General features: G+C 56.0%; 2 protein-coding genes across 3 annotated transcripts; both read left to right on the forward strand.

Moving 5' to 3' along the window:
* The first annotated feature begins 1968 nt into the window (after positions 1 to 1968).
* Lmnb2 (lamin B2) lies at positions 1969 to 18518 on the forward strand. Of its 2 annotated transcripts, XM_028771629.1 has the most exons (12): positions 1969 to 2244; positions 8933 to 9069; positions 11405 to 11561; positions 11668 to 11793; positions 14475 to 14645; positions 14726 to 14851; positions 14961 to 15181; positions 15316 to 15592; positions 15668 to 15775; positions 16152 to 16271; positions 16392 to 16502; positions 16821 to 18518. In XM_028771629.1, the coding sequence occupies exons 1-12, from the start codon at positions 1969 to 1971 to the stop codon at positions 16860 to 16862; spliced, it is 1872 nt and encodes a 623-aa protein (XP_028627462.1). In that variant the 3' UTR covers positions 16863 to 18518. The 2 variants fall into 2 exon arrangements, with proteins under 2 accessions (XP_028627462.1, XP_028627463.1); XM_028771630.1 differs by lacking the exons at positions 1969 to 2244; positions 8933 to 9069; positions 11405 to 11561; positions 11668 to 11793 and adding an exon at positions 12876 to 13264.
* Positions 18519 to 18893: 375 nt separating this feature from the next.
* Positions 18894 to 19788, forward strand: Timm13 (translocase of inner mitochondrial membrane 13). Its single transcript, XM_028771640.1, has 3 exons — positions 18894 to 19066; positions 19140 to 19208; positions 19440 to 19788. Exons 1-3 carry the CDS (start codon positions 18947 to 18949, stop codon positions 19536 to 19538), a joined length of 288 nt encoding a protein of 95 aa, XP_028627473.1. The 5' UTR covers positions 18894 to 18946; the 3' UTR covers positions 19539 to 19788.
* The last annotated feature ends 15 nt before the right edge of the window (positions 19789 to 19803 follow it).

Here is a 19803-nt window from a genome sequence, read left to right on the forward strand (position 1 = left end):
GCCCACAGTCTGTCACTGGACACATAGATAGAAGCCATTGCTGGGAGCCGAGCTCTGTCTATTAGCCTTCTCTCTCATCCTCCCCCTCACGTGTGCACCCATGTGTCACCGGAGTCATGTGAGGCGCTGAGGATCTTTGCCTTCCCGCTCCCCCTCCCTGCTATGTATTCCAGCTGTCCCCTGGAACTCCTGGGACTCTCCTGTGGCTGCTCCTCGTCTCCCCACAGGAGTGCTGACATCACAGCAGGTGCTCTTCCACATTCGGCTTCTGTTGGTATATGAGATTTGGATTGTGTGCATCTTTTTGCTTGCCCTGCAAGAGATTTGTCCTCTGAGCCATCTCCTCTCCCCGACTCTCCTTTTTTTTTGTTTGTTTGTTTGTTTTCTGAGACAGACTCTCACGTAGCCTAGACTGCCTCACACCCTCTGTCTTAGTCAGGGTTTTATTGCTCTGAACAGACACCATGACCAATGCAAATCTTATAAAGAACAACATTTGATTGGGGCTGGCCCACAGGTTCTGTTCAGTCCATTATCATCAAGGTAGGAACATGGCAGCATCCAGGCAGGCATGGTGCCGGCAGAGCTGAGAGTTCTACATCTTCATCTAAAGGCTGCTAGTGAAAACCTCACTTCCAGGCAGCTTGGGTGAGGGTCTTAGCCCACACCCACAGTGACACACCTATTCCAACAGGGCCATACCTTCTAATAGTGCCACTCCCTGGGCACAGCACACACAAACCATCACAACCTCTGTGTCACTGAGGCTACCCTTGAGCTTCTGATTAACCTACCTCCAACTCCCTGGTGCTGGGTGACAGCAAGGGGCCCATCACATCCAGTCTGTGCTCTGCAGTACTGGGACAGAAGCCAGGAAGTCAGCTGGGCAAGCCCTGAGTCTACACACTGAGTCACATTGGTAGCCTTGTGTTTGCTATGTTATCCTCAAACTCACCATCTTCCTGCCTCAGCTTTCCCAGTGCTTGCCTGGTGGTGATTCTTTAACAAATTAAATTACATTTGTTTACTGTGTTTCTGTGTGTTGACACTGTAGCAGAACCTGGCTACTTTGCCGGTTCTTCTTCCACCCTTTCTAAGCTCCTTCCATCCTTTCAACCCCTAACACTATAGGAGGGAAAAAAGGACAGAGAGGAAAGAGACATTTTTGTTAGACTACTTCCTGCCAATTAGGGGAGTTGAGTTCCTTGGGGCAAGTTTGATTTTTCCATCAGGATGTCCAATTTCTTCTTGTTGTTGTTTCTTCTTTGCACACTACTGCTTAACAAACTGACCAACAGAGATCAACCAAAACCAGTCTTGGGGCCCTAGCATTTGTATATCCTCTAAAACGTCCCCAGAATTCCAAAGATCGCAATTGCAGAAACTATGTGTAGCTGGCAAAATCATGCCTCTGCACGAAGCAAATTATAGTCAGATGCTTCAGACAATCTGAAGCAGCCTCATATCTGACACCTCGAATTAAAACAAAAACACAAATTCACATATTTCTTTGTTTTCCAAAGAAACCAACATTCTCACTACAGATACACATGTGGAGGCCAGGGGACAATTGTGTGCATTGGTTGTCTTCTTGTATGTAGGGCTCAGGGATCCAACTTCGATCATCAGTTTTGGCAGCATGTGCCTTTCACCCTGAGGCGTCTCACCCACCCTCGCTGTCTTTTTGTTTGATGTATTTTGCATTCGTTTAATTTATTGATTTCTGTGTGTGCATTTATGTGGGTTCATGTGTGCATCTGTACACATGTAGAAATCAGAACTCTTCCTCTACCTGCAGTCAGGGTAACTGGCAAACCCTGGGTTTTACTGGAAAGCTGGAAACTACATCTCCTGGCATGCCTCGCAAGCTGCCTTATGGACTACCGCTCCCTGCGTGCTCCGCGCCAGAGAGACTACAAATTCCGGCGCGCTGCGGGCGGCGGCGCCATCTTCCGCGGCGCGGATTGAATGAGCGCGCCGCACCCGGGCAGCGGAGGCGAACCTCCGGCCGCCGCCGCCGCCGCCGCCGCCGCCGCCGCCGCCGCCATGGCGTCTCTGCCGCCCCGCGCGGGGCCCGCCACGCCGCTGTCGCCCACGCGCCTGTCTCGGCTGCAGGAGAAGGAGGAGCTGCGCGAGCTTAACGACCGCCTGGCACACTACATCGATCGCGTCCGTGCGCTGGAGCTGGAGAATGATAGGCTGCTGCTCCGGATCTCCGAGAAGGAGGAGGTGACCACTCGTGAGGTACGTGGGTCGGCGCCGGGGACGCGGGCAGCTTGACCCCGGTGGAAGGTTCAGTGAGCGGGGCCCTGCCCACCGGGGATCCTGGGGGCTGATGCATACAGCTAGCTGAGCCCTGGCCCACCGGGGACTCCGGGGCTGGTGTATAAGGGTTAAATCCTGCCTACCGGGGACCCTCAGGACAGGTGCATAGCGCTGAGCCCAGTCCACCGGGGCCCCCCTGGGGCAGACGCCCACAGCTAAGCTCTGCCCACCAGGACACCTCAGGGTTGGGTGCAAAGGCCTGAGCCCTGCCCACCAATAGACCCCAGAGACAATTGCAGAGCGCTGAGCTCCGCCCAAAGGGAGGGAAGACACCTCCCTTACAGGTGCAAACCTCTAAGCCACACCCACTAGGGGGACCAGGAACTGGTGCAGACAGGTAAGTCCCGCCCACCAGGAACCCAGCTACTGTTAAAGTCTGGGCAGGGAGGGGACTAGTGCAGATGGGTCCAAGTTCCTCCCATCTGAGGGACTTTAGGCACAGGTGACAGGTATAAACAATGTTAGTCCCCGCCCCCCGAGACCCCACCCACCTGGGCGATCTTGGGACAGGGGCTGTTGAAGCTAACCTCTGCTCACCTGGAGACCCTGATGGAGAAGTGTAGACTAAACTAAAACTTCCAGTAAGGTTGAAGAGATTCAGGGGCATGCTCCCCAGATGGTCTCAAGGACATTGGGGGACACTTCACATTACACGGATAGACAGGAAAGCCCCGCCTACCCAGGGTCATAGGTTTAAGACACCCCAGAAGTATTGTACTGAGACTGAGCGAGTCTCCCCAATTAGGGGCTTGTGAGACCTTAGGGGGCCCTAAGGAAGTACTGGCTGAAGGGTGTCCTGGGGATCTTTGGGCTATAAGGGTCTCTGAGGGAGGAATACCAAGCCTGGTAAACCAAACCACTGAGAAATTCAGAGAGCTTGGAGACCCCAGTGAGGGTAGGGTCTATGCTCTTCGTTCACATAGAACTTTGGATGGGCCCAGGTACTCAAGGGCTGCTGTGAGTGAGCGGAGAAGCTATCCTCAGGTCCGGAGTGGGCAGGCTGCCTGGGACGGGGGCTGGAGCCTGGCACCATGGGGGCTTCTTGTGTGATGGGGGATCTGTGGACTCAGTGGCACTGGCATCTCCATACACTGGGGTCTTCCGCTGCAACCAGGCTTCACTGAGAGCCTCTCATAGGCCCTCTTCATGGTGCCAAGCCTCAGCTCCTTTGTATGACCCCTTCAGTCCTGGGCCATCAACTGCAGCTGAGGCTGCACCCGCGCCTTCCCTGACCTCTCACAGTGCCAAGCCTCAGCTGCCCTTCGTGACCCCTTCATGCCTTCAAAACCAGTACCACTGGGTGCCTCTCACACATTACCAAGTCCAGCTGCAGCATGAGGTACAACCTTGGCTACCTCTGGAACACAGCATCTTCGTGCTCTCAGAAAACACTTCCCAGAAGATTTCACCTCAGTGATGCTGGTCTCTTCTTAATCACTGCTAATTTCTTAGCTCCAGCTAACCAGCACCAACTGTCCCCGTGGTCCCTTCTGTTCTATACTCTAAAGCCAGAGCCGCGTGGCCAAAGCTGCTTGCTGAGTTCTGCTGCTTGCTGGGGCTGGAACACGGCCCCTTGTTCTGTTACATTATCACCAGCTTTCTGTTTTCCTGCTTCTTCACTGCCTGAGCCTGGCTGTCCTGGAGCTTGCTCTGTGGACTGACTTTGAGGAGATTTGGGGCCCTGAGTGTGTGTATGTGTGTGTGCACACGTGTGTGTGTGTGTGCATATGTATGTTTGTGTATGTATGTATGTGTGTGTGTATGTGTGTGTATGTGTGTTTGCACATGTGTGTGCAGAGGTCACCTTTGGGTGTCTCCCTCAGTCATTTTTGTGGTTATTTTTGTTTTTAAAGATTTATTTATTTTGTTTTTCAAGACAGGGTTTCTCTGTGTAGCCCTGGCTGTCCTGGAACTCACTCTGTAGACCAGGCAGGCCTCGAACTCATAGAGATCCGCCTGCCTCTGGCTCCTGGTTGCTGGGGTTAAAGGCGTGGCCACCCTGCTCTTTGTAGCCATTTAGTCCGACAGACAGCTGGAGCTTCTGGGCTCTGCAGACACGTGCAGTGCCAGCCCTAGTGGACGCCACCTGTCCATGCAGGTGGCGGTGGCAAAGTTCGCCTTTGTTTCTCAGTTTTGCAAGGCTGATCTGAACACAGGGCTGATTTTTGGCTGAAGTGTGAGCCAGGGCAGCTGGCAGCTGGCAGCAGGTGTCGGGTGCATCGCCCTTCCGGGAGCCAGCCCGCCTAGTTTCTCCACCTAGTGTTGTGAGATGTCTGTGGACAGCTGGCGGGGAAGCCAGCTTGTACGGAAGTTGAGGGGAGTGACCACAAAGGACAGCATACAGACAGCTCCACCTGTCAACAGTGCCTTCTGGGCAACTTGGCAAGGAGCAGGGACAGGTGTGGCTGGGTGTCGCCTGGTGGGGCGTGGCCCTACCATAAGGGATCACCAGGTCACCTGCTATCCTGTTGTAGCTGAGCTCTGGGGCATTGGCAGGGGCGTATGACGGAGGCTTTGAAGGGACCACTGAAGGCTAGGTTGCCAGCTGGTCACACGAGGTGACCTTGCTCTCCTGCTCTGTGTGCTGGGTCTCATTTCATTCACTCTCCCTCAGAGCTGGGTCGAGCGTGGCCTCTGATCACACAGACCGACATCACTTGATGTTTGTGAGGCCTGAGCTGTTGTGGGTGGATTGCCGGTGCCAGAGGGCATCAGGAGGGCATCAGGAGGGCTGCCCGTGCACACTGAGGCTGGGATATAAGGTCCCCACAGGGAAATGTGACCACAACACTTCCTTCACCCATGTCCTGTTGCTGGGCTGGTTTGTGTGGGGGACAGGGAGTCCTGGGGGAGCAAAACTCTCCAGCCAAGCTTATGTGTGCCGCCAGCAAAGGCCACCACAGGCCGTCTGAGCCCCCAGGCTCTGGCCAATGTGTGTTGATGTGTGTCTGGAGTATTCAGGCCGGGCCCTGCAGTAGTGCCACAGAGACCACTGCCAGAAGCCACCTGTCTCTGCTGAGGGGGGCTCACGCAGCCTGCCAGCATCCCCACAGGGGGATAGTTTTCTCCTCCAGAGGCCGAGGCCTCTGTGACTGAGCAACCCGGTGGTGTTGTGGGGCCGAATCCACCTGAGATGATATCACTTTGAGATCGTTGCTAATAAAACTTTATTGGTGAGTGCTGTCAGGCCACAGACTGTCCAGCCCTGTTCTAACCACTTACAAATACAGAAACTGCCTTTATTCCCCGCTCTCAGGAAGTAGATGATTTCTGGTGTTCAAGGCCAGCCTGGTGTACATAACAAATTCCCAGCCTAGCCAGGGCTTCATAGTGAGACAAAAAAAAAAAAAATACAGAAGCAATTCTAGACAAGTAGGCTGAGGCAGCATTGCAGCTGGCCTGCAGGCCTGAGGATAGACCAGGCTGACCCAGACAAAGGGTCTGAATGGGGCAAGATGTGAAGCAAGCCCCAGGGTCCCCAGGAGCCCTCAGAGTGTGCATGGGTCAGTGCCTCTACAGGACTGGGGCGACAGGCCGAGTCACCACCCCGTCTACCCATTCCTCCTACTGCTGCCCGTAGCAGGCAGTCCCGTCTTCCCAAGGAGCTCCTGTGTTCCGTCCACCACAGGCCTGGCGAGTCAACATCCTGCAGGGAGTGACTGGCAGTCAGGAACTGAGGGCGTGCGCGCGTGTGTGTGTGTGTGTGTGTGTGTGTGTCTGTCTGTCTGTCTGTCTGTCTGTCTGTCTTTGTGTATATCTATCTATCTGGGTGTCTGGTGGATGTGTCTGTCAGTGCCTGTGGGTGTGTCTGTATGTTTCTGTCTGTAGGGTGTGTGTGTCTGTTGCTGTCTATGTCTATGTGTGTATCTGTGTCTGTGACGTGTGTGTGTGTGTTGTGTGTGTTTTACATGGGCTGATAGTCTTGGTATATTTGACATGAGGTGTGGGCCCAGCGAGCTATATCTCAGTTATCCTCCTGGGGTCAAGGGCACTCCCCACACCAGGGCCTGCAGAGTACTGGGGTGAGGGCAGTGGTGGCAGAGGAGACAGGGTTGTCTATTTCCTCTCCCTGCTTCCTGTAGCAGACCCACTGTGCCGCTAATGCAGGGCTGGATAGCAGGAGGCTTCTTCCTGCTCCAGGCCTCAGTGTCTTTGTCTGTAAAATGGGAATAAGAGCCTCACCCACTCCAGCCTCCCCCCCAGTGTGTCACATCTCTCTCTCACACAGTGTGTCACCTTTCTCTCTCTCTCTCTCTCTCTCTCTCTCTCTCTCTCTCTCTCTCTCACACACACACACACATACACACACACACTGTCACATCGTGGTCTGATCCTGAGTCCCACCTGCAGCTCAGTAGCCTTTCTACTTGGCCCTGGCTGACCTGCAAGCCCCACTGGGCAGACGCCATCTCTGTGCTGACAGACATCAGGTAACTGAGCCCTGATGTGTGTTGAGCTTATGCACCCCAAAGTAGCACTGCAGTTCAGGGCACGACATCAGATCTGTGTCATCTGACCCTTGTCCAATTCTAGAACATTCTATCCCCAAAGAGAGTGCATTCCTAAGCCATCGTCCTATCTTCCCTCCTCTCAGCGCCCTGAGTCTACTTCCTGTCTGGATTCCCCCATTGTGGACATTTCTGTCCTGGAGCCCACACGGTGTGGCCCTTGCCAGTGGGTCTCACTGAGCCCCATGTCTTCCAGGTCCCTCCACACTGTCACGTCAGAATCTCGCTCCTGTTCAGGGTTGGGCAGTATTCCAGCTAACAGGCAGACAGTAGTACACACCCATCATTTGCTGAGACCGCTCGGCTGTCCCCCTTGCTGTTGGGGCTGCTGGCATTGGGCATATTGTACAGATTTCCAGGTGGCCGTCCCTGCTCTTTCTGTAAAGTGTGGTGCCGGAGTGACAGGAGACCCCACTGTCCACAGCCAAGGGCCACACCTGTGCCTGCTCGTCTCTCTGCCGTCCAGGCTGCGAACTGCTGTTTCTCTGCGGTCTGTGCCACCTGTCTCAAGCAGAGTAAGCTTACAGCTGCACACTGAGGGAGGAAGGCCTGGGAGAAACCTGAGTCTCCAGCCCAGCTGGCGTGTGTGTGTGTGGTGGGCAGGCAGCCTGTGGCATGCAGGTGGCAGGCAGCAACTGTCTTCCTAGCAGGGTTGATGGAGGTCAAAAGCAAGTGTGTATTTTGAGTGTCCCTGAAGACCCCTTCCCGGGCACTGTGTGGGATGACCCTGCAACAGCCTGACTTTGATTATGGATCCAGGTGCAGTTCAGAGAGTGTCTGGATTAGGCAGGGTTCTGGAGTCACAGAACCTATGGAGTGTCTATAGAGTAAGGGACATTATGGGATGACTTTCAGTCTGCATCTAACTGACCCTACAGTGGGCAGCTGTGAGGGGAATCCAAGAATGTAGTAGTCGCTCAGTCCCACAAGGCTGGGTGTTTCAGTCCCATGAGGCTGGTGTCTCAGTCCCATGAGGCTGGGGTCTCAGTACCACGAGGCTGGGGTCTCTGTCCCAGGAGGCTGGGGTCTCAGTCCCATGAGGCTGGGGTCTCAGTCCCATGAGGCTGGGCGTCTCAGTCCCACGAGGCTGGGGTCTCAGTCCCACGAGGCTGGCATCTCAGCTGGTCTTCTGTATAAGCTGGAATCCTGACGTAGTTCTAACAGATGTGCTGGCAAGCAAGTGCAAGCGGGGGAAGAAATGAGCCTTCCTTCTTCCAGTGTCCTGGTGTTGGCCTCCAGCAGAAGGTGTGGCCCAGATTAAGGGTGTGTACCACCAGGCCTGGATTTGGCACTTTCTCTGTCCCAGGCTGGCCTCAAACTCAGACATCTGCTTGCCTGTTTCCTAGAATTAAAGGCGTGTACCACCTTGCCTGGGCCTAAGCTTTTCATGGCCGCTATGGCTCAAGATCTAGATCACAGGTGTGGCCTCCATTTCTGAATTGTAGTTCATTCCAGATGTAGTCAAGTTGACAACCAGGAATAGTTGTCATAGTGTCTCAGGGAGGTGGCCTGGGTGGCCTCGGTCTCCCCGCCCTCTCCCCGTGGGATAGGGTACAGATACCGGAGGCCTGTAGAATAGAAGGCCAATTCAGAAAGGGTCTCCAAATTGCCATAAAAGGGACAGGAGTGTACCCCAGGAAGGCTCCCTGTGGACTCAGGTGTCACCGTGCCCACACTGTGATCCGCCCTGTCATTGTGGGGTTGATTCAGTGGAAAGAGTGCTTGCCTGGCACTGGGTACCTGTCATCTCGGTGCTGGGTCTTTGGAGAAAAGAAAACACATCAGTCCAGGAATTCTAGACTGGGCAGTGGGATGCTGGGTATCTGCTGCACAGGTGCAGTGGGTTGGCAGGGATGTCCCATAGCTGAGAATCATAAGGCCAATGGTGCCAAGTGGGCTAGCCTTGGCTACACAGTCCCACCCAATCCTGGGGGTCCTGTGGCCTGCCCTTGTCATCCTGGCAGGCTAAGTTGAGGAAAAGGAAGATGGACCCTTCCAGAAAGACTGCCCAGACTACTCTGTTATATCTAAGACATGTCATAGGGCTGACATAAGATAGCCCTGTGTTCCCATTGTTACCCCCTGCCCTGTCTCCCCAGGTGAGTGGCATCAAGACCCTGTATGAGTCAGAGCTGGCTGACGCCCGGCGGGTCCTGGATGAGACGGCCCGTGAACGTGCCCGGCTGCAGATTGAAATCGGAAAGGTGCAGGCCGAGCTAGAGGAAACCAGGAAGAGGTGGGTGCTCAGGCCCAGGACCCAGCGTGGTGGGTGGAGTGCTTGTCCCGCATGGGAAGATGGGGACAGGGCTCCTCAGAGTAGGCTGGTTAGAAGACTAGGCACAGCAGCAAGCTTGGGGTTCAGTCAGACACCGGCCTCCACCGAGAAAGTGGAGAGCGACTGGGGAAGGGCCCCATGCTAAAATCAGACCTCTGCCTTCACATGTACACATGCATGGGCATAGTACACACAGCAGGGAAAAGCAGGTCAGTGGCCATGGCTGCAGCCACACAGTGTGTGCACAGCTCCTAGAGGACCAGGGCCCCTTACGTAACCCACAGGCCCCAGAGACCAGGGGCAGGATGACTGTGGGGCTGAAATGGAGCCCTATGGCCACCAGCCTGCAACAGCTGCAAATGATCTGAGCATGCACACACTCGTTGGGCCAGCAGTGCAACCTCTCTGAGGCTGTGCTTTGCAGACTTGCTGCCCTAGGGAAAGCAGACCCAGGAACCCTCACTTTCCTCCTTAGCCTCCCCGACTGTCCCTTGGGGTCACAAAGTGTGTCCCTCATCAGAAGCCTTGAAGCAGCACTGTACATTGTGGGCTGAAGGCCCTCCCAGGGCAATGGCAGGAGAATGTTGCCATTGTAGAGTGGCAAAACCCCGGCCCTGGCTTGTGCTGAGTGGAGAATTCAGGTCCTGCCTCTGCTGGGCATCACAGTCCTCAGAGCAGGTTGGAGTGAGAGAGTTCCCCACACCCTCCCCCTCCCAGCCCAGGCCTGGCTCTGCTCTGCGGAACCCACTGCTGGTGAGACCATCCTGGGACCTCCCTGTCTCAGAAGGGACCACTTCTAGATCTGCCCAAGATCTGCCCATGTCATGATTCCTTGCTCTGATGGGCCATCTGACCTTCACAGTGGCCACAAGCCAGAGCCTGTCCTCTGAGGGGACACCTGGTTCTTTGGTAGTAGTGCTTGAGGTGGCCACCAGGCTGTCCTACCCTCACTCTGCACCTGCCACTGGTTTAATAAGCCAGTGTGTTGGAGCCTGAGGGTGTTCACAGGCAGCAGGGCTCCTGTGCCGGTCAGCACATCTACTGCAGGGCTGGCACCAGCTTGGCAGAAGATTTCTCCCTGGGTCTGTCCATAGCGCCTCCCCTCCCCCAGCCAGGGTAGTTTTACATTCCACAGATTGCACCTTGACTTATTGGCATCCAGCTGTAATGTATGTAAGCCCAGGCTACCTTCCACTTCTCTAGGTAGCCAAGGATGGCCTTGACTAGTGACATTAGCTTGTCCCCAAACCCAATCCTTCCGACTCTCCTTCTGGACTGTGAAATCATGACAGCCTTGGATGGACCTGCTGAGTGAGCCACATGCTCCGGTGTGGTCCATGAAACCCCGCCCTCACACCCTGCCCTTGTTGGGATAGCCCCGTGCCTTCGGTGGAGCCTGGGCCTTGAGGTCGGTCAGGAATTCCCCAGTCCCACTCGTACCTCCTCTGGTCCTGCTTTACTGACTGTCTTGCTGCACCTGAGGGCCTCGGCACCGCTGGCCTATGGTCCTGCCTTCTCCTTAGAGCACATGGTCCCTCTCAGCCCGTCCATGTCCCTGTTGGTGGTCTCTGAGTGCAGGACTTCAGCCCCCAAGTAGTCCCCTCCAACCTCGAGGTGGCAGGCTCTGCACCCCACAGCCAGACTCCGGCAGAGATGGCGGAGGACAGGGTAGAGTCTCAGGAGCTGAGGCTACGTAGCTATGGGTACCAACCATCTCTATACACCCACCTGTCACTAGCTGACTCTGGGAGAGTTGAGGCAGGAGGACTGCTGCAAGTGTGAGACCAACCTAGGCTCTGGATATCCTGTGCCACAAAAGGGAAGAATTAAATATTGTAAAAGCCATCAAAATCCACTCTCTGACACTTGTGTGCTTAAATTGTCTCTAACCTTGACTATGCCGTGGGACAGGAAAGTCGGGCTTTCCTTTGTGGCTTTAATAAGTTTAATAACTTAGACCTGTACTGCTGGGCAGCCCCTCCCAGAACTGGACTTTGGTATACAGCTGGGAAGGCTGTGGGCACCATCAGCCCTGACAAATACAGCTACTGTCCTGTGGTCCACAGTGTCGAGCACTTTGGTTGGGTTTGGTTTGGTTTGAGAATGCGCTTGTTTTTGAAGTAGGCTCTTTGTAGACCAGGCTGCTCTGAAACTTGAGCAGTCCTCCTTCCTCAGCCTCCCAGGAGCTGAGACAGCAGACAGGCAGCCTGCAGCTACTAATGGGGGCCGAGGCCACCTTTTGCTTGGGCTCCCGGGGTCTTCTAGGTCTTCTGACCACTTGTCCTCGTTGTTTCAGTGCCAAGAAACGGGAAGGCGAGCTCACCGTGCTCCAGGGCCGAGTGAAGGACCTGGAGTCCTTGTTCCACCGGAGTGAGGCCGAGTTGGCCGCAGCCCTCAGTGACAAGCACGGCCTGGAGACAGAGGCGGCAGAGCTTCGAGCGCAGCTGGCCAAGGTGGGTCTGGCAGCTGCTGGCGTCCCAGCTCCCTAGTGACATGGAGAAGATAAGATGGCAGCCGGGCCAGCAGGCTGCCCTCAGCTCACTGCCCCTTGTGTCCCAGGCAGAGGATGGTCACGCTGTGGCCAAGAAGCAGTTGGAGAAGGAGACCCTGATGCGGGTGGACCTGGAGAACCGCTGCCAGAGCCTGCAGGAGGAGCTGGCTTTCAGCAAGAGTGTGTTTGAGGAGGTGAGGGGGTCCGAGTGTGTTTGAGGAGATGGGGGGCAGACAGACTCCCCGTTCCAGGAGACATCCCTTCCACAGAGACTCAGCCACCTTGCAGCATCCAGCACTCAGCAGCCTGAGGCTTGTGTTTTTGCACCCTTGGCCTCTGACTGAGCCCCTCCCTCTCTTACGTTTGGTTTTGCGTTTACCCATTCCTTGGGGGTGGGGGGAGTGACCGTGGTAGACTCTCACACTTGGTGGCAGGCCTTCACCTGATGAGCCATGGGCCAGTCCAGCCCATGTCTAGCTGGGAATGACACTGGTCACTGAATTTCTGGGCCAACTGAGTCATTTAGAATCTCATCAGAAATTCGTAACTCAGCTGGGCATGTTGGTCTAGCCTTTACAAGCAGCATGGGGGTAAGCAGAGGCATTCGGATGGCGTAAGTCTGGGGAGGAGTCAGGCAGCTGCCTACCACTCTACTGGTCTACAGAATAAATTCCAGGGCAGCCATGGCTACAGAGAAACCCTGTCCAAAAAACTAACAACAACCAACAAAACAAAACAAAACCCTTAAATTGAGTCATCAGCCGGCTCAGTGTGTGAAGGTGCCTGCCACCGACACTCACGACCTGAGCTGAACCCCTGGAAACCACATGGGAGGAGAAAACTGACCCCACAAACTGTCCTCAGACATCCACAGCCATGGCACACGTGTGGCACCCCCACCAACACACACAGAAAATAGCCATCCTTAACAAAGCCTGTCTACTGAGGGTCACTGTCCCAGGTCTGGGGGTCAGGATGTGGCTTTTGGGGGACTACATTCAACCAACCTTAGGGTCCCCCCTTTAACATCTAGGCCTCTGGTGCGTGCCTGGAAGGATCTGCCTAGATGCAGGTTTGCCACACAGGGCCCCTTGTGTCATCACAATGACTGGTTGGCGGCCTCCCTGGGTTACGCTGGGCCAGGGCCCGCCTGGGGTCAGTGCGGAGAAGGAACTTCAACAGGAGGAGGGCTGTGGGGCTGAGCCACCAGCAGCTCTGGGATAGCCCTAGAGGCCAAGAGAGCCTCGGTGTAGAGCCCTGTGTGGGAAGCCACCAGGGACCCTGACCTCAGGCAGGAGCCCACAGAGGGGCCTGTAAGGGACCCTGAACTTGACAGAACTGGATTCTGGAAAGGGATCTGGGAAGACTCCAGTTTGAGAACACAAACCCATGGGGGAGTCAGAGCCCATGAGAGGCACTGGGGATGGATGCAGGAGGGACTGCCTGGAGGCCTCTAGCTCTTTGAAAGACACCGTGGACGGGGCTCTGCCTGAGCTCGCACTGCCTGAGCTCAGCCGGAGACCTCTGAGGGAGTGTGTGAAGCGACGCCTGAGGGGTCTTGGGAAGACCCCGGTGAAGGAAGCAACAGAGGATCCTGTGAAGGCAAAGGGAGCTGTGGGGGATCCCGGGCCGTGGAACAACCACCTCAGGGTCCCCATAAGACAGGTGAGGGGGTGCAGCCCAAAGCCTCCTCTGGGCAAACATGTGGAGCACTAGACGGGTGTGTCTTGAGGAGCCTGCTGTAGCCACAGCATCCTAGATCCTCGGGTTAGTCTGTTTTGTAAGAAAACTAAGATCCATCCAGGTGACCCCCACATCCCACTGTCTGTCTTCCCGTGGGAGCTTCTGTCCTGGACTCCCAGGGATGAGGGTGGGGGTGTGGGAGAAGGCTCTGTCAGTGTCTGCCTTACAAGTCTTATTGTTCTGAGACAGCTTTTCGCTATGCAGCCTTTGTTACTCTGAAATTCACCATGTAGACCTAGTTGGCCTGGAACACTTAGAGATCCCCCTGCCTCGGCCTCCTGAGTGCGAGGACCAGGGACCAGGGTGAGCATTGCCACCCCGAGGAAGAAAAGCTTTGCTCTTCCTTCCTTCCTTTCTTCCTTTCTTTCTTTCTTTCTTTCTTTCTTTCTTTCTTTCTTTCTTTCTTTTTTTTTGGTCTTTCTTGAGACAGGGCTTCTCTGTGTAGCTGTCTGTCCTATAACTCACTCTGTAGACCAGGCTGCCCTCGAACTCACAGAGATCCACCTGCCTCTGCCTCCCAGGTGCCGGAACTAAACGAAAAGTATTTTTAAGACAGGGTCTGGTGGGGCTGGAGAGATGGCTCAGTGGTTAAGAGCACCAACTGCTCTTCCTGAGTTCAATTCCCAGCAACCACATGGTTGCTCACAACCATCTGTAATGGGATCTGATGTCCTCTCCTGGTGTGTCTGAACAGAGCAATGGTGTACTCATATACATAAAATAAATGAATCTTGCCGGGCGGTGGTGGTGCACACCTTTAATCCCACCACTTGGGAGGCAGAGGCAGGTGTATTTCTCAGTTCTAGAGTTCAAGGCTAGCCTGGTCTACAGAGTGAGTTCCAGGACAGCCAGGGCTACACAGAGAAACCCTGTCTCGAAAAACCTAAAAAAAAAAGTCTGGCTATGAGGCCAGGTTGGCCAGAGCCATCTCCCGCCTCTGCCTCCCCAGTACTGTTGCCTTTGGTGTCTGGTTCCCCTGTCAGCGTATAGTACGTGTCCCTTCACATACAGCTGTGGATTGTGTCAGAGCCTTGCTCTTTTTCATGGCTAAATAACACTCCGGTGTGCACATGGCCAGGCACCTAGAGATGCAACCTGGCACAGCCAGGTCACTAGTCTTGTCCCCTCACAGGAGGTGCGGGAGACCCGACGGAGGCATGAGCGGCGCTTGGTGGAGGTGGACAGCAGCCGGCAACAGGAGTATGACTTCAAGATGGCTCAGGCCCTGGAGGACCTGCGCTGCCAGCACGATGAGCAAGTGCGTCTGTACCGGCTGGAGCTGGAGCAGACCTACCAGGCCAAGGTAGGCTGTGAGGAGAGGGGAGGGGACCGCCCATTACTCCTGATTACTCGCCACCTGCGCTCACATTCCGACTCCCCTAGTTGGACAACGCCAAGCTGATCTCGGACCAGAATGACAAGGCAGCCCGGGCAGCCCACGAGGAGCTCAAGGAGGCCCGCATGCGCGTGGAGTCCCTTAGCTTCCAGCTCTTAGGCCTCCAAAAGCAGGTGACAGGGCCCAGCTGCCCCCAAGAGCCTCCGGCACTCCTGTCCTTCCTTAGTCCCTCACATCCGAGAGTACAGAGGCCACCCCATGACCTGGCCACACCCTCCCCAGGCCAGTGCTGCAGAGAACCACATCCGAGAGCTGGAGGACGCCTTAGCTGGGGAGCGTGACAAGTTCCGAAAGATGCTGGACACCAAGGAGCAGGAGGTGACAGAGGTGCGCGACGCCATGCAGCAGCAGCTGGCAGAGTACCAGGAGTTGCTGGACGTCAAGCTGGCCCTGGACATGGAGATCAGCGCCTACCGAAAGCTGCTGGAGGGCGAGGAGGAGAGGTGGGGGGGCAGGTGGGGTGTGGGGGACCAGAGAGAGCAGGGCAGAGGGGAGGGGCAGAGCTTCAAAAGCAGTCCAGACGCTGCAAGTGGGCGGCATGCAACGACTTGACCATGCCTCCCTCCCCTCCCGGCAGGCTTAAGCTGTCCCCCAGCCCTTCATCCCGGGTCACCATCTCCCGGGCCACCTCAAGCAGCAGCAGCAGCAGCAGTGGGGTTAGCATGTCTGTGGGACAGGGCCGGGGCAAGCGCCGCCGGCTGGAGACTGAGGACACCCCAGGCTCACCCAGCAGTGCCTCCAGCGTGAGCAGCGCCTCCCGCCTGGCCCAGCAGGCTGTGGCCATGGGTATTGTGAGCATTGACGAGGTGGACCTGGAGGGCAGGTTCGTGCGCCTTAAGAACTCTTCAGACAAGGTGAGCGCCGCTGGGTGAGTAGGACGGGTACTCCGTTCCTGGTGGCCGGAGGGCAAAAGCCTGTCTGGGTTGCAGGACCAGTCTTTGGGGAACTGGAGGATCAAGAGACAAGTTCTCGAGGGTGAGGACATCGCCTACAAGTTCACACCCAAGTATGTCCTGCGGGCCGGCCAGACAGTCACGGTAGGTGCCAGTGGGTGTTGGGCCGGAAGTTCCCAGCACCAGTTTCTAGTGGGGAGGTACTGTGTGGTTAGCATGTTCTGAGACCAGCCCTGTGGCCGCTGAGCTGCCTTTCCAGCTACCACACCGGTGGTTCAGGGTACTGCACTGTCCAAGTGATGCCGGTGTCTGAGGCCTGGCAGTTCACAGTTCTGAGTGTGAGTTGAGTGTCTAGTCCCCGAGGTGCTTGGATCCCAGAGTTCTCCAGCTGCGTGCTCCGGATCATTGTGAACCTGTGTCTCTTCCACATCCTGGGGCTCTCCTGCTGGGAGGAGCCCAGTTAAGGGCCTCATGGTGGGCAGCCCTGAGGTGACTGGCAGGGCCCATCTTGGTTCCTCAGGTGTGGGCAGCTGGCACAGGGGCTACCCACAGTCCCCCATCAACCCTTGTGTGGAAGAGCCAGAGCAGCTGGGGATCGGGGGAGAGCTTCCGCACTGTCCTGGTCAATGCAGACGGCGAGGTAGGTGCAAGCATGGGTGACTGGGACCTGGCACCTGCCTCCCCTCACAGCTGGCCTCTAGTGAGATGCAGCCACTAGCATTGGGGGTGGTCACGTGACCTGGTGACTTTTGTTGTACAGGAGGTGGCAGTGCAGGCTGCAAAGCAGTCATCTGTCCAGGGGCGCGAGAATGGGGAAGAGGAGGAAGAGGAGGAGGCAGAATTTGGCGAAGAGGATCTCTTCCACCAGCAGGTAGTGAAAGCATGTGGCTATCATCACACCTAGTGGGGCTCTGCACCTACTGTTGCTCTGCACCTAGTGGGTGTAGGTTCCACAGTCTTGCCTCAGATGACTATACCCACTCACTGCATGGGCTCTGTGACACCAGACCTCAAAGGTTACACTCCAGACCCCTCAGTCAGGATACTCTCTGCTTGGAGCTTGGGGTGGGGAGACAGGGACTCCAGCCCCTCCAAGTTAGGGCTGGGGTCAAAAGGAAGGCTCTGGAATAGGGCCTTCTGCTTGCTTGGGAGCAGGCTGCCTAACTCTATCCTCCCTCATTCCTTGCAGGGGGACCCAAGGACTACCTCAAGGGGCTGCCGGCTGATGTGAAACCTCCCCCACGGTCACCATGGTCCCCAGAGCCCCTAAAATTATTTTTTTATGGTCTGTTCTCACTAGTCCTTGGTACATTTCTAGATGACTGTTAAGCCACCATGAGGATGGGGGGGGGGGCTCTGCTGGGTTTCTGAGATGGAGGTGTCCTCTGTCCACAGGCTTCACCTGGCCCCATGCCGTCATGATGATATACAGGCTTGTGTGGGGAACCTGCAGGCTGAGGGACTTGGGCTTGGATTTGGGGCAGGAGAATGGCTGCTAGCTCAGGGTGGACCTTGTATGAAACTGTGGTGATTCAGTCATTCTCTGTAGCCTTTCAAATCAAATCAAATTTAGAATCCAAGAGGGCCATGGAGTTCACCAGCCTCTCAAGATGTAGTGGTGGCTCTTAGGACATGAGGCCGGCCCTCCTCTCCTGGAGTTGATGGCACTGACGGAGCACCTGAACCCAGAGCCGTTCCAGCTTTGTGCTCTGGGTCTGACGGCTTTATAACAGTCCCCAGCTTCAGGGCATTCATAAGCTTCTCTTGGCCCAGATTCTGAAATGTTCTAGTCCCTTCTAAAGCTGAGGACCAAGAAGGAGGGAGGTCACACATTGGACGACTCCTAAGACTGAGGGGACAGGCAGATTGTGGGCGTTGTACCTTCAGGAGCAAAGGCTGCAGGTTCCCAGCCAGTGACTGCTCACAAGAGTGTGGCCAGGCTGTGCTCCTGGCCTCACGGGTATGTTCACTGCGTGGCCCCTCTGTGCCCCACCCTGATGGCAAGGCCTGGAAACTTAGTGCCAGGAGTCAGCCAGTTTCACCTGTCACCTTCCCACCGACACATGGTATTTTTTTAAAGAATATTTATTTTTTTACATCAGTCAGTAACACAGCTCACTGGGACGCAGCTCTGGGGGTTCAGGGTTAGGTTAGCTGCCACGACTAGGGGTTACCTATGACAGCTTCCTTTACTGAGCTGTCGGGAGCGCTGTCTCCCTCCTGGCACAGCTGATAGCAGGAAGACTTTAGGCCTAGTCTCCCTCAAGGCAAGAGCTCGTGGCCACAGGGTGCCGCCACTGCCACCGAACTCCGGAGCCCACCAGCCGCCTCCTGCTTCTAGATACCTCCGTTTTGAGACCGCTGTTGGATCCTGGATAGTCGTGGCTGGCTGCCGAAAGTGCGCAGCCCTGCCCACAGGGCGGGGCCCCTCAAGTTTACTCCACACTGGAGCTAGCTTCCTTATTTAGGAGGAGCAGGTCTAGAGTAACCTGCAGGTCCTCAGAGGTCTGTATCTGGCCCCGGCTAGGGGAGGTGGTTACAGAGTGGCACTGAGGCTGGGGAGCCACCTGTACTGTGCACATTGCCCAGCTCTACAGATTGTTTCTTTTATAAGATGCATGCCAAACGTGTGTTCCACCCTTTCTTTTCCTCCTATGATTTTTTTTTTGTTTGTTTTTTGTTTTTTCGAGACACGGTTTCTCTGTGTAGCCCTGGCTGTCCTGGAACTCAGGCTGGCCTCGAACTCAGAAATCCGCCTGCCTCTGCCTCCCAAGTGCTGAGATTAAAGGCGTGCGCCACCACCGCCCGGCCTCCTCCTATAATTTGTAACATACATTTTACAACTGGAAACTTTTGTACACTCAAATAAACACTGATTTTAACTGCAGCCTCGTTGATCCCGATAGGAGCGGCGAGGACTCTATTGTACGCATGCGCAGCGGGGAGGTACGCGACGAAAAGACCCTGGCCCGGCCCTTTCTAGGGCGTCAGAAGTCAGTTTGCGCGTGCGGGAAGTTGCACAGCCTTCTGGGAATTGTGGTTCGGGTTTCGTGTCCTTCTATAAGCCAAAGGACGGTGTTTAGGGTCAGCGCGCACAACCTTGTGGGAGGAGTCTGAAGTTTCCCATAGAGCGCACGGGTTTGTGGGAGGTGTAGTTTGACTTGTTTCCATGGTGACTAAGGCCACAAATTTGTCAGACTGGCGACGACGCGCGCTGTCTTGTGGGAATCGACACAGCCTCTGTTTCCCGTGGTGCCTCGGCTTCCGGCGCGTACGGTCCGCGCGCGCGACCGCGGCCCGGTTGACTGAGCAGCCATGGACAGTAGCTTCGGCTCGGACTTCGGAGGCACGGGCGGCGGGAAGCTGGACCCGGGGGCCATTATGGAGCAGGTGAAAGTGCAGATAGCCGTGGCCAACGCGCAGGAGCTGCTACAGGTACGGGGCGCGCCGGGGTTGGTGGCGGGGTTCCCCAGGTGAGTCCCCGCTGAGGCCTGGCATGTGTCCACAGAGGATGACGGACAAGTGTTTCCGGAAGTGCATCGGGAAGCCCGGGGGCTCCTTGGATAACTCGGAGCAGGTGAGACACCCCGGGAACCCGGGGATGGTGACGGGCGTAGGGTCTGGAGCTTCGGGGGGGGGGGGTTTAAGGGATCTGCGCGTGCGCGGCCTTTAGCCCTAGCCTACTGAGGAGTTCTGCGCGTGCGCACAATGAGACTCGGGCTTCTGCGCTGTGTAGGTGCAGCCTTAGTGGGGGATCCTCGGGTCGGGTGACCCTAACCCAGTGAGGGATCCCCTCCGCGCTTTGCAGAAATGCATCGCCATGTGCATGGACCGCTACATGGACGCCTGGAACACTGTGTCCCGCGCCTACAACTCTCGACTGCAGCGGGAACGAGCCAACATGTGACCGGGACCTGTGCCTCCGGACACCGTGCTCTGGTCGGAACTGTTTTCCCTACGAGAAAGGGCGGCTCCTTCCGGCCGCCCCGAAGTCTGGCAGTATGGAGGGCTCAGGGGTCGAGGCCTCTCCCCGGGCTGCTGCATCCAACTCAGTCTCAGAAGAGAATGAGGACCCGTTCGAGCGCGGGGATCTGGCTGGCCCCACTGACCTGTGACCTCATGAGAGCAGGCCAATAAATCGCTGCTGGGGCAGAAAAGCTGGCGTGTCACCT

The sequence above is a fragment of the Grammomys surdaster genome, unplaced genomic scaffold (assembly GCF_004785775.1).
Source record: "Grammomys surdaster isolate TR1022 unplaced genomic scaffold, NIH_TR_1.0 209, whole genome shotgun sequence".
NCBI lineage: Eukaryota > Metazoa > Chordata > Mammalia > Rodentia > Muridae > Grammomys > Grammomys surdaster.